The 13,438-nt window shown below is 42.6% G+C and overlaps 1 protein-coding gene across 3 annotated transcripts in view; it reads left to right on the top strand.

Annotated features, from left to right (window-relative positions):
* map3k5 (mitogen-activated protein kinase kinase kinase 5) overlaps positions 1-13,438 on the top strand; it is a 182,896-nt gene that overhangs the window by 120,536 nt on the left and 48,922 nt on the right. For all 3 annotated transcript variants that reach the window (XM_048531149.1, XM_048531151.2, XM_048531150.1), the window contains exon 19: positions 11,499-11,656. In XM_048531149.1, the coding sequence (XP_048387106.1) occupies positions 11,499-11,656 (158 nt within the window). The remainder of the gene's footprint in view (positions 1-11,498; positions 11,657-13,438) is intronic.

The raw sequence follows: 13,438 nt of genomic DNA, 5'->3' as shown, positions 1-13,438 counted from the left end.
TGTGTCTGAGTAGGCTTCTGATTGGAGAGTGGATGTGGGCCCAATGGGCCAAATGGCCTGCTTCCACATTAAGGATTCTATCATATTGTTGTATGATTCTGTCTGTGTGCTACCAAGGGGAGTAAGTAAATGTAGTGATAAACATTCTGTCGGGAGGCTTATGCTTTGGAGATGGTCCTCTGCCTTTTTGTGGAGTATCATGAGATGGATCTGCACCAGTTATTACTGGAGTGGAGCGCAGTTGCCATCTCACTTATGTTATTATTCAAATAAAGTGTATTGGTCAAGTTCAGCATTACTCTGTTGTGCTGATGACATCAATCCTCAGTATCTTGTCACTCCTGACATATTTTCCCCTGTAACCCTGTATTTCCCGTAGCTAACACACACAATCTACAATTTTCTGAACACTGTGGGCAATTTAGCATGGCCAATCCACCTAACCTGCACATCTACTGTGGGAGGAAACGAGAGCACCCAGAGGAAACAAACGCAGACACAGGGAGAGTGTGCAGACTCCACACAGACGGTTACCTGAGGGTGGAATTGATCCCTGGTGTTGTGAGGCAGCAGTGCTAACCATTGAGCCACAGCACAGTTCATCTTTTACAATAATATTGGACTTGGATTAGCTGGCTGTTGCATGCTTGTATGCAGCTATTCATGATCAAGCATGAGCGATCATTACATGATTCATGACAAAACAAAATTGAGTTCACATCAGACAAATTCACTTTTACTTCAGAAATACATATTTTTAAAAGTGGTGACGCAGTGTGGAGCTGGAGGAGCACAGCAAGCCAGGCAGCATCAGAGGAGCAGGAAAATTGAAGAAGGATTCTGACCCAAAATGTCAACTTTCCTGCTCCTCTTCTGCTGCCTGGCCTGCTGTGTTCCTCCAGCTCCACACTGTGTCATCTCTGACTCCAGCATCAGCAGTTTTTACTGTCTCTGATGTTTTTAAATGTATTCTTTTATGATTATTTGTGCTTCAGTTTATGTCCAGAATGTAGCAGGATTAAGATCACAAATAATAATTAGAGAAATTTAGTTACTGGCTAAAGAGATAACACGGTACAGAGCTGGATGAACACAGCAGGCCGAGCAGGAAGGCTGACATTTTGGGCCTAGACCATCCTTCAGAAATGGGGGAGGGCAAGGGGGTTCTGAAATAAATAGGGAGAGATGGGCAGGCAGTTAGAAGATGGATAAAGGAGAAGATAGGTGGAGAGGAGACAGACAGGTCAAAGACGAGGGGATGGAGCCAGTAAAAGTGAGTGTAGGTAGGGAGTTATGGAGGGGTAGGTCAGTCCAAGGAGGACGGACAGGTCAAGGGGGCGGGATGAGGCTAGTCGGTAGGAGATGGGGGTGGGTCTTGAGGTGGGAGGAGAGGATAGGTGAGAGGAAGGACAGATTAGGGAGGTGGGGAATAGCTGGGCTGGTTTTGGGATGCAGTAGGGGAGGAGAGATTTTGAAGCTTGTGAAGTCCACATTGATACCAATAGGCTGCAGGGTTCCCAAGCGGAATATGAGGTGCTGTTCCTGCAACCTTCGGATGGCATTGTTGTGGCACTGCAGGAGGTCCAGGATGGACATGTCATCTGAGGAATGGGAGAGGGAGTTGAAATGGTTTGCGACAGTTGTTTAGTGCGAACCATGCGTAGGTGTTCTGCAAAGCGGTCCCCAAGCCCCTGCTTGGTTTCTCCGATGTAGAGGCCACAATGGGAACAGCAGATACAGTATACCACAGTAACAGATGTGCAGGTGAACATCAGCTTGATGTAGAAAGTCTTCGTCGGGCTTGGGATGGGGGTGAGGGGGGAGGTGAAGGGGCAGGTGTAGTACTTCCTGCAGTTGCAGGGAAAAGTGCCAGGTGTGGTGGGGCTGGAGGGGAGTATGGAGCCGTCAAGGGAGTCACGGAGAGAGCGATCCCTCTGAAAAACAGACAAGGGTGGGGAGGGAAAAATGTCTTTGGTGGTGGGGTCGGATTGCAGACGGCTGAAGTGTCGGAGGATGATGCGTTGGATCCGAAGGTTGGTGGGGTGGTACGTGAGGATGAGGAGGATTCTGTTTTGATTGTTATTGCGGGGACGGGGTGTGAGGGATGAGTTGTGGGACATGCAGACATTCTCGACCACTGAGGGGGTAATGTTGTGATCCTTGAAAAACAAGGACATTTGAGATGCTCGGGATATGAATGCCTCATCCAGGGAGCAGATGCAGCAGAGGCGAAGGAATTGGTAATAGGGTATGGCATTTTTGCAGGAGGGTGGGTGTGAGGAGGTATATTTTAGGTAGCTGTGGGTGTCGGTGGGCTTGAAATGGATATTGGTTTCCAGGTGGTTACCAGAGATGGAAACAGAGAAGTCAGGAAGGAGAGAGAAGTATCAGAGATGATCCAGATGAACTAAAGGTTTGGGTGGAAGGTATTGGTGAAATGGATGAACTGTTCGAGCTCTTCTTGGGAGCATGAGGCGGCACCAGTACAGTCATCAGTGTAACTGAGGAAGATGTGGAGTTTAGGGCCAATGTAGGTACGGAAGAGGGATTGTTCCTCCACAACCTACAAAGAGGCAGGTATAGCTTGGGTCCATGTGGGTACCCATGACCACCCCCTTTGTCTGTAGGAAGTGGTAGGAATTGAAAGAGAAGTTGTTGAGGGTGAGGACGAGTCCGTCTTAGCAGCTGATGGTGTCAGTGGAGGGGGACTGGTTGGGCCTGCAAGACAGGAAAAAGCAGAGAGTCTTTAGACCATCTATATGGAGAATGCAGGTGTATCGGGACTGGATGTCCATAGTAAAAATGAGGTGTTGGGGACCAGGGAATTGGAAGTTTTGAGGAGGTGGAGGACATTACTGGTAGAGTTACTGGCTATTGTTTTATTACTTGTGTGCCAACGAAACCTGAATCTAGCCTCCAGGAAAGACATAATATCAGAGCATGTCTCCCTGAATCATTCAAAACACATGAACGGTGGAGTGTAACCACGATAAAGGGGACCCAAGAGATGGTGGCCCAATAAATACGTACTTTGTTTCCATCCTCATAAAGGAGGATTTAAATAACTTCCCAAAGATATTGGAGAATGCAGGGTCTAGTGAGAGGCAGAAACTGAATGAAATTAGCATCGGTAGGAACTCAAGATGGGGAAATTGATCAGTTTAAAGGCCAGTAAGTCCCCAAATCACAGATTATTTAAGGAAGTGGCCCTAATGGAATAATGGATGTCTTAATGGTTATATTCCAAGATTCTGTTGAGTGGAGGGTGATTAATGTAAAACAACTATTTAAAAAAAAGATGAAAAGAGAAATTGGGGAATTATTGACCTGTCAATCTGATATTGGTTGGGGAAATGTGAAAGTCCATTATAAAAGCTTTAATAGCAGAGCACTTGGAAAACATTAACAGAGTTAGCATGAATTTACAACAGAGAAGGTAGGAAGCATGGACTGGGAGCAGTTGTTCCATGGTAAGGGAACTATAGACATGTGGAGACGGTTTAAGGAACAGTTGTTGGGAGTGATGAGTAAATATGTCCCTCTGAGACAGGCAAGAAGGGGTAAGATTAAGGAACCTTGGATGACGAGAGCGGTGGAGCTTCTAGTGAAAAGGAAGAAGGTAGCTTACATAAGGTGGAGGAAGCTAGGGTCAAGTTCAGCTAGAGAGGATTACATGCAGGCAAGGAAGGAGCTCAAAAATGGTCTGAGGAGAGCCAGGAGGGGGCACGAGAAAGGCTTGGCAGAAGGAATCCGGGAAAACACAAAGGCATTTTACACTTACGTGAGGAATAAGAGAATGATCAAAGAAAGAGTAGGGCCGATCAGGGATAGCATAGGGAACTTGTGTGTGGAGCCTGAGGAGGTAGGGGAAGCCCTAAATGAGTTTTTTGCTTCTGTCTTTACGAAAGAAACGAACTTTGCAGTGAATGAAACCTTTGAAGAGCAGGTGTGCATGCTGGAATGGATAGAGATAGATGAAGCTGATGTGCTGAAAATTTTGTCAAACATTAAGATTGACAAGTCGCCAGGCCCGGATCAGATTTGTCCTCGGCTGCTTTGGGAAGCGAGAAATGCAATTGCTTCGCCACTTGCGAAGATCTTTGCATCCTCGCTCTCCACTGGAGTCGTACTGGAGGAGAGGCAGAGGACTGGAGAGAGGCAAATGTAATTCCTCTCTTCAAGAAAGGAAATCGGGAAATCCCCGGCAATTATAGACTGGTAAGTCTCACGTCTGTCGTCTGCAAGGTGTTAGAAAGGATTCTGAGGGATAAGATTTATGACCATCTGGAAGAGCATGGCTTGATCAAATACAGTCAACACGGCTTTGTGAGGGGTAGGTCATGCCTTACAAACCTTATCGAGTTTTTTGAGGATGTGACTAGAAAAGTTGATGAGGGTCGAGCTGTGGATGTGGTGTATATGGACTTCAGTAAGGCATTTGATAAGGTTCCCCATGGTAGGCTCATTCAGAAGGTCAGAAGGAATGGGATACAGGGGAACTTAGCTGCTTGGATACAGAATTGGCTGGCCAACAGAAGACAGCGAGTGGTAGTAGAAGGAAAATATTCTGCCTGAAAGTCAGTGGTGAGTGGAGTTCCACAGGGCTCTGTCCTTGGGCCTCTACTGTTTGTAATTTTTATTAATGACTTGGACGAGGGAATTGAAGGATGGGTCAGCAAGTTTGCAGACGACACAAAGGTCGGAGGTGTCGTTGACAGTGTAGAGGGCTGTTGTAGGCTGCAGCGGGACATTGACAGGATGCAGAGATGGGCTGAGAGGTGGCAGATGGAGTTCAACCTGGATAAATGCGAGGTGATGCATTTTGGAAGGTCGAATTTGAAAGCTGAGTACAGGATTAAGGATAGGATTCTTGGCAGCGTGGAGGAACAGAGGGATCTTGGTGTGCAGATACATAGATCCCTTAAAATGGCCACCCAAGTGGACAGGGTTGTTAAGAAAGCATATGGTGTTTTGGCTTTCATTAACAGGGCGATTGAGTTTAAGAGTCGTGAGATCTTGTTGCAGCTCTATAAAACTTTGGTTAGACCGCACTTGGAATACTGCGTCCAGTTCTGGGCGCCCTATTATAGGAAAGATGTGGATGCTTTGGAGAGGGTTCAGAGGAGGTTTACCAGGATGCTGCCTGGACTGGAGGGCTTATCTTATGAAGAGAGGTTGACTGAGCTCGGTCTCTTTTCATTGGAGAAAAGGAGGAGGAGAGGGGACCTAATTGAGGTATACAAGATAATGAGAGGCATAGATAGAGTTGATAGCCAGAGACTATTTCCCAGGGCAGAAATGGCTAGCACGAGGGGTCATAGTTTTAAGCTGGTTGGTGGAAAGTATAGAGGGGATGTCAGAGGCAGGTTCTTTACGCAGAGAGTTGTGAGAGCATGGAATGCATTGCCAGCAGCAGTTGTGGAAGCAAGGTCATTGGGGTCATTTAAGAGACTGCTGGACATGTATATGGTCACAGAAATTTGAGGGTGCATACATGAGGATCAATGGTCGGCACAACATTGTGGGCTGAAGGGCCTGTTCTGTGCTGTACTGTTCTATGTTCTATGTTCTAAGTATTGTTTGACAGATCTGCTGGAATTTTTCCAGGATGTAACTAGCAGAGTTGATAAGTGTAGCCATTTGGATTTTCAGAAGGCTTTCAATAAGATCCCATGTGAGATCAGCAAGTAAAATTAAAGTGCATGGTTGTGTACGCGAATGGATAGTGAACAGATTGGCAGACAGGAAATAAAAGTTAGGAATAAACAGGTCTTTTCCAAGGTGAAGTATAACACGGACAAACGTGAGGTTATCCACTTTGGGAGTATAAGCAGGAAGGCAGATTATTATCTGAATGGAGATAGAATTGGGAAAGTGGGTGGTGCAACAAGACCTGGCCATCTTTGTATTTAAATCATTGAAGGTAGGCATGCAGGTGAAGCAGGTGATGAAGACGGCAAATAGTGTGTTGGCCATCACAGTGAGGAGGAGGCAAATACAGGAGCAGAAATGTCTGTCTGACTGCAGTTATGCAGGCCTTGGTGACCATATCTGGAGTGCTGTGTGCAGTTTGACCTCCTTATCTGGGGGGAAAAGCTGTTCTAATTACGGGGGGAGTGCAATGAAAGTTTACCAGACTGATTCCTGGCCTGTCAGGACTGACATATGAAGAGAGACTGGATTGGTTAGAATTATATTCATTGGGGTTTAGAAAAAAAAGGGGGTGGGATCTTATTGAAGCCTATAAAATTCCAACAGGATTAGACAGAAAGGACGTTCCTGAAGACTGACAGGAGTCCAGCACTAGGGGTCTCAACAAAGGATAGGGATAGGCCATTTAGGGTTGAGATGATGAGAAATTTCTTAACCTAGTGAGTGGTAAACCTGTAGAATTCACCACCACAAAAGATGGTTGCTGTCAACATATTGAATATTTTCAAGAATACAGTTCTTAGGACTAAAGGGATCAAAAGTATGGGGAGAAAAGTGGAAAAGGGTACTGAGTTGGGTTTGGCCATGGCCACATTGAATGATGGAGCAAGCTTGAAGGGCTGAATGGTGTACACTGCTCGTATTTTCTACATTTCTATGTTTGAAGAATGGCATAATAGTAGCTTGAAAGCTAGTTGCCTGTGTGTGTCTCCTTTGAACTGTCCACACTATAGAGGTAGAGTAATACAGGAAATTAATGATTTTTAGAATGGGCAGAAACATTTTAAATGCAGTTGTGCAACTTCTTATTATGTATTCCTTCAACATTTCTTGAATAAGCTACTGATTATTATTGCATCAGCCACAGTGATCTTGTGTATGTCGCACATATAAATGTGAAGCTGAAAAAAGTGAATTATCATAATTTGTTAAAATCAGAAAATCTTGGAAATGCATAGCTGGTCAGGCACAATCTCCGGAGAAAGAAACTAAGTTCACATTCAACTTCAGCACCATTCAATATAATTTGATAATTTTCAGTCAATTGCTAGATGGTTGTCATTGATCAGAAATGCAATATCTGCTGTTCCACATTAAAAGCTTGTTTGATGGGAAATCTACAAATATATTAGTTTGCTGGAAAATTTTGGTAAATAGATTCTGTGCTTTCGGGCTTTATTTTGTTTGTTTTCTTTGTTGTATATTAATGCCATAATGCAGTTGTAACTGTGGTGGATACACAGGGACCATATTTGAGTAGGTGATAAATTATAGATTGTGACTTGCATGTTAACGAAGCAGTTTGTAAGGAGTTATTCTTATTTGACATGTTACAGGAATAAAGAATGTTTTCTTTAACTTATGCGAATTGCCCATCCTCCTCATGGGAGTAATGTCCAGAGTCTTTATATTATGTATCAGAGATAATGGGAACTGCAGGCGCTGGAGAATCTGAGATAGTGTGGAGCTGGATGAACACAGCAGGCCAAGCAGCATCTTAGGAGACCAAAAGCTGATGTTTCGGGCCTAGACCCTTCATCAGAAAAGGGGGATGGGGAGAGGATTCTGAAATAAATAGGGAGAGAGGGGGAGGCAGATCGAAGATGGATAGAGGAGAAGATAGATGGCAAGGAGACAGACAAGTTAAAGGGGCAGGGATGGAGCCTGTAGAGGTGAGTATAGATGTGTAGGTAGGGAGGGGATAGGTCAATCTGGGGAGGATGGACAGGTCAAGGGAGCGGGATGAGGTTAATAGGTAGGAAATGGAGGTGCAGCTTGAGGTGGGAGGAGGGGATAGGTGAGAGGAAGAACAAGTTAGGGAGGCGGGGACGAGCTAGGCTGGTTTTGGGATGCAGTGGGGGGAGGGGGGGATTTTGAAGCTTATGAAATCCACATTGATACCATTGGGCTGCAGGGTTCCCAAGAGGAATATGAGTTGCTGTTCCTGCAACCTTCAGGTGCTATCGTTTTGGCACTGCAGGAGGTCCAGGATGGACGTTGTGTCTAAGGAATCCGAGGGGGAATTGACGTGGTTCGCAACTGGGAGTCGTTTATTGCGAACCAAGTGTGCTTAATTTGTATATTGTTTTGACACAGTGTGCTTTCCATTAGTAATTCATAAATAACATCAACATTATTTTTAGTTACTGGATATTTAAACCTAAAACCTCCAAATGTTAATTTTTTATTATAGGGCTTTGCAGAGAAAGGAAACCAGTTTGTACCAGAGGATTTCCCGTTGGTGCCATGTGGAACAAACACGCCAAACTTTCCTTATAAACCAGTTTGATTTTGTCAGGTGAAAATCAGAGAGGAAATTTTCAACCTTGGCCAGCATAGTAGGCCGTGATTTGACTACCACTAAAAGCTCTTGATTTGTGGGGACATTCACAACTGGAACATTTGGTTCCTTCTATTTGTCCTCTGCAGGATTGTTTCCATTTTTCTGTACATAATTGAGATAACACATCCAAAAGTTTAAAAAAAAAACAAGTGCAGTGTCATTCCTGTCTACCATGTTAAGCATTTTGGAGAAGATATTTCTCAAGAGGTCATTCAGTTTGTTTATTTAACCATGGTAATTTTTATAGTGAAGGATTTACACACTGCTGAAAATAGAGGCACATTGCTGCAGCTTTGCATCTTCTGCTCATTAAGACAATTGCAAGAATTCTACACCTCAAGTGATCACATCATTTATGCTTGAGGAAAAAGAGTGTTTTTTGGTTGGCAATGCTGTGATTGCCAAGGCAATGCCATGGGGAAGGTAATACAAAGCTCCCAGGTAATTCAAAAAAGGCACAAGGTGCAAACATCTTCCTATTGCTTACAGAGACAGGATCCTGTTGGTGTAAAATATCACTGGGGAACCACTGCATAGCAGCATGTGAAGCAACTTGTTCTGTTTATTTCAGTTTATGTTCACGTGCCGAAACCCAGGACCATAAACTTTTGAACTGAAAGTACAAAACTTTATAAAATTGAAGAAAACGAGTTTATTTTTGGGTCTGTATTGTAAAAGGATTGGTCAATGTTTAGGAGATAGTTGGAACTGCAAGTCAGGTCACACCATGACAATAGGCTAGGTTTTACAAAGTGGGATTAGAATGGGCATCACATTTATTCAGTTAGCACAGACAGAGTGGGCTGAATGGACCCTTTCTGTATTGTAACTCTTTTATGGTTCTGTGAATTATTTGTTTTAAGAGAAGTTTATTTTTCATAATTTCATAGCAGGTTTATTAAGGATAATCCAGTGTTAGGTTTTTTGTAATTCCCACTTGTGAAAATGCAGCACAATCCTTAAGTATTCATACTGTTAAAGCCATTGCTGTAATTGAAAAGAGAAACTTCTATAAATAGGAACATTATATCCAATGATACTTGCAGAATATGTGATTATTTTCAGGTTGTAACAAAAGATGCTTATTATAGTTAGCTATCTCCATTCTAAGGTATTTTTAAATTTATTTCACCAGGACCAAGATTTTGTGATGACAGGAACTATAAGCAAGTTACAAACAGTTGAAGTGGGACTAAAGTTGTCATAAAAGTCAACAGATTCCAAATAAATACTTTCTGTTTTCACTGTATGTGAACATGGGGTTTGTGGAACTATCAGGAGTTCATGTTCAAAAAATTGTAATAGAAACTTTACTCAAAGTTAAGGTCATTTCAGTGTTGATTTGTGGGCATCATCTTTTTGTTCATTTGCTGGCTGGTGTTCATTGCCTATCCCTAATTGTCCTTGAGAAGCTGGTAGTGAGCTACCTTCCTGAACTGCTGTAGTCTATGTGCTGTGGTAAACCCACAGTGCACTTAAGGAGGGAATGCCAGAATTTTACCCAGCAACTGTGAAGGAATTGCGATATATTTCCAAGTCAGGAAGGTGAATGGCTTGGAGGAGATCTTGTAGGTGATGGTGTTCCCATTGTATCTGCTACCCTTGTCCTCCTAGATGGAAGTAATTGTGGGTTTGGAAGGTGCGTCTAATGATCTGTGGTGAATTTCTGCAGTGCATCTTGTAAGTAGTGTGCACTGCTGCTACTGAACATTTAGTGGACGAGGTGGTTGTGGATGCTTGTGGATGTGCTGCCAATCAAGCAGAATGCATATCCTGGATGGTGTCAAGTTTCTTGCGTGTTTTTGGAACTGCATCTATCCAGGCAAGTGGGGAAAGTCATCACACTCCTGACTTGTGCCTTGTAAATGGTGGACAGGCTTTGGGGAGCCAGGAGGAGAGTTACTTGCCCTTGCATTCCTAGCCTCTGATGTGCTCTTGTATTTATGTGGCTAGTCCCATTGGATTTTTGGTCGACGGTGACACCTCCACCCCCTCAACCCCCTCCCCAGGATATTGATAGTGGGGGGATTCAACGATGCTAATACCATTGAACATCAAGGGGCAATGGTTAGGTTGCTTCTTACTGGAGAATGTCATTGCCTGGCACTTTTCTGGAACATACGTTACTTGCCACTTGTCAGCCCAAGCTGGATATTGTCTGGGCCTTGCTGCATTTGAAGCATGACAATATTTTTCCAAATGTTTGTTCAATTGAGCATTCTAATAGAGTGACATATTTGTGTAGAACTTTGCATTTAACTGAAAATTACAGTTCTTGCATTCATGTACTTTCCTATGCCAACATCATTTATGTATCAATGCTCGGACTAATTTCTAGTGAAATTCAGTGATCAGAACCTGTGACTACATGCAGAAACAATCAATCCCTTTGGAATTATCTCCACATATTGCAGTAGTTGGATTTTCACAGTGCGAGTTGGTACTACATTTTTCCCAGTCTATCATGTAATGTTCTATTTACAAACACCACCTCGGAGCAGGCGGTTCAACCCATCAACCTATCAGTTAACTTATAGTTGATCAATTACCTCAACATCACCACCTCACAGTATCCCTTTTATGTCAATGTCATTAGAATCCAGAAATCTATCCTGTCTTTAACATACTCAATGATTAAGTTTCCACAACCCCCTAGGACCGGCTTCTAAACAATGAAATTCCTCTTCCTCACCATCCTAAATAGCCTACCCCATACTAAGACTGTCGCCTGGAATGAGATGCACCATATAGTGAAAACATCCTGTCTCTATCCAATGACATGCCTTGTAAGAATTTTGTAAGTTTCATTGACAGTAGCACTCATTTCTTAAATCCCCAGAGAATATAGGCCCAGTTTCTTCATTCTGTCTTGGAGTTAGTATGGTGACTTTCATTGCACTCTGTGTCTGGTAATTGTATTCCTGGAATCTAAAGGGGACAATAAATGGAAACTGCCAGATTATTGAAATATCAAAAATTTTGTTCAAGGAACAAAACCTGCTGCCTTTCACCCAGCATATTCCATAAACCACTTTACTCCACACTACATGGTTAATTCTTGATGTTGTCCTCAGTTTGCTGACTTGTCTGGGGACAACCAGAGATTGACATCAGATGGAGCCCTACAGGTATTGCTTATGGCCTAAGAGCAAATTTAAATAAAAACTTCAAGCAAACTGGTGAGGATGCAGAGTAATGAATGTATTTTTGCTTTGCTGTTCAGGGACTCTTCAGTACATGGCACCTGAAATAATTGACAAAGGACCAAGAGGTTATGGAAAGCCTGCTGACATCTGGTCATTAGGATGCACAATTATTGAAATGGCAACAGGGAAACCTCCATTTTATGAACTAGGAGAACCTCAGGCTGCTATGTTTAAGGTAAGATTTTATATTTAAGGAATGAATGTTGCTGTGCAGTGTATTCTGACTTTTGGAAATAAGAAAAATAATGCAGAATAAATTAAAATGTCAACAGCAGGCCATTCGATATTGTTGGTGAGCATAGCTGACTAACCCTGCATGATGCAGCACTCTTTTCAGAACTGAATGATGAACGAGCATCTGAATAAAATCTAAACATAGAGGAAGGACATTCTGAAAGATTGTAATTGTCTACAGCTGGGGAAGGAGGCCTTTTCATGTTGCTTTGCTGCTGTTGTGCTTGAATATCCACCTACTAATAAGAAGCACCATTAATCCATTCCTAAAATTATTCACAGTACTCTGCAAAGATAATTTGTAACATCATGTCTTTAAAAATGATGTATGGGCTAGGCAGATGGTCTTATTAGTAATATTCTTCCCACTTCTCTCATGCTGTTTGCAGTTTTCTGTTCTGCAAACTGGAGATTCCTGTTCCTTGGGGTCCCTTAGATAAAATTGCTTTGTTTCTGAAGAGGTTTAAAAAAAAACTGCCTCCTCAGGACTTGCGTACCCTGAACTAGTTTCATTTGGTGGAATATCCACATACCACCTCTCAGACCACTGGTTAAAATGGTCAATGTCTGATTTGCAAAATTAATCCATAAATTATCTAAGGTACTGGATAAGCTGTGTGAGGTGATCGCCCTGAGAAAGCCCGAACAATAATACCTGTAGCTCAGATTGTTCAATATACAGGAGGTTTCAATGGCAGTTAAGGATATGACGATGTTTTGGCTTCAATCTTGTGCTTTTAGTCCTGAATTTGCTTCTTTTGTAATCTTTGCAGCAGACAGTTTGGAAGGAAACTTTATGAAATTGGAAAGTTCACAACAGTAGCAGGAGTAAATGAGGGGGAGAATAAGATGTTTCCACTGTGGAAGGATTGAGAACAGGGGGCATCGTCTTAAGAGAATTGGCAAAACAAGCAGTAATGACATGAAGAAAAGTTTTTTTTCACCCAGAAGTGGAATGCACTGGCTGAGAATATGTTGAAGGCTGATTCAATCAAGGTTTTTAACAGGGAATTGGATTATTATTAGGAAAGAGAAAATGGGGACAAGATGGGGTGATGTACCGGGTGAGTTGCTTGTATACAGAGCTAGTGCAGACTCAGAGTTCAAAAGCCCTTCTCTGTGCTCTAACAATCCTGTGGCAGGATACAGAAATTAATATTCTATGACAGTCAGAGTCAGAGATCTCTTAACTCAGTGAAAGTGTGTTTAAACAAGCTTATCCAGTTTTTTTTTTAAATGTATACTTGCATGAGAAGAAGGCATTGCTGACAAGGCTAGCATATTTTTTTAAAACCTGTCATAAATTCCTCATGAGAAGGTGGTGGTGAGCATCTGGTAATGGATATAGCTGGTCCAGTTTGTTTCTGCTCACTGGTAACCCCCTGGTGATGACAGTGTGGGAATTCAACAAAGGTAACGTAGTGATTAAAGAAGGAAAAAAGCTACATTGTTACAGTCAGCTCAGTCATTTGTTGTAAAGCCTGGAGTTGTGCATGAATTAATTTTCCATCGGAGGAACCTTACTAATGAGATGAAAATGAAGTAATTTTGTTTCGAACTTTCTGGATCTTGCTGCAGCTGATAGGGCCTCTATGTACCGTGATGAAGTTGTCTTTTTATTTTAATTAGCCGAAGACTGATGTTTGTCTGAAATTGGTTAGCTTGTAATGCATGGATTAATTTTTATACATTAAAATCCACTTAGAATTTAGCACTTTTTTTC

The sequence above is a fragment of the Stegostoma tigrinum genome, chromosome 4 (assembly GCF_030684315.1).
Source record: "Stegostoma tigrinum isolate sSteTig4 chromosome 4, sSteTig4.hap1, whole genome shotgun sequence".
NCBI lineage: Eukaryota > Metazoa > Chordata > Chondrichthyes > Orectolobiformes > Stegostomatidae > Stegostoma > Stegostoma tigrinum.
Note: the sequence above shows the minus strand (reverse complement) of the source record. Positions and strands in the feature narration are given on the sequence as shown.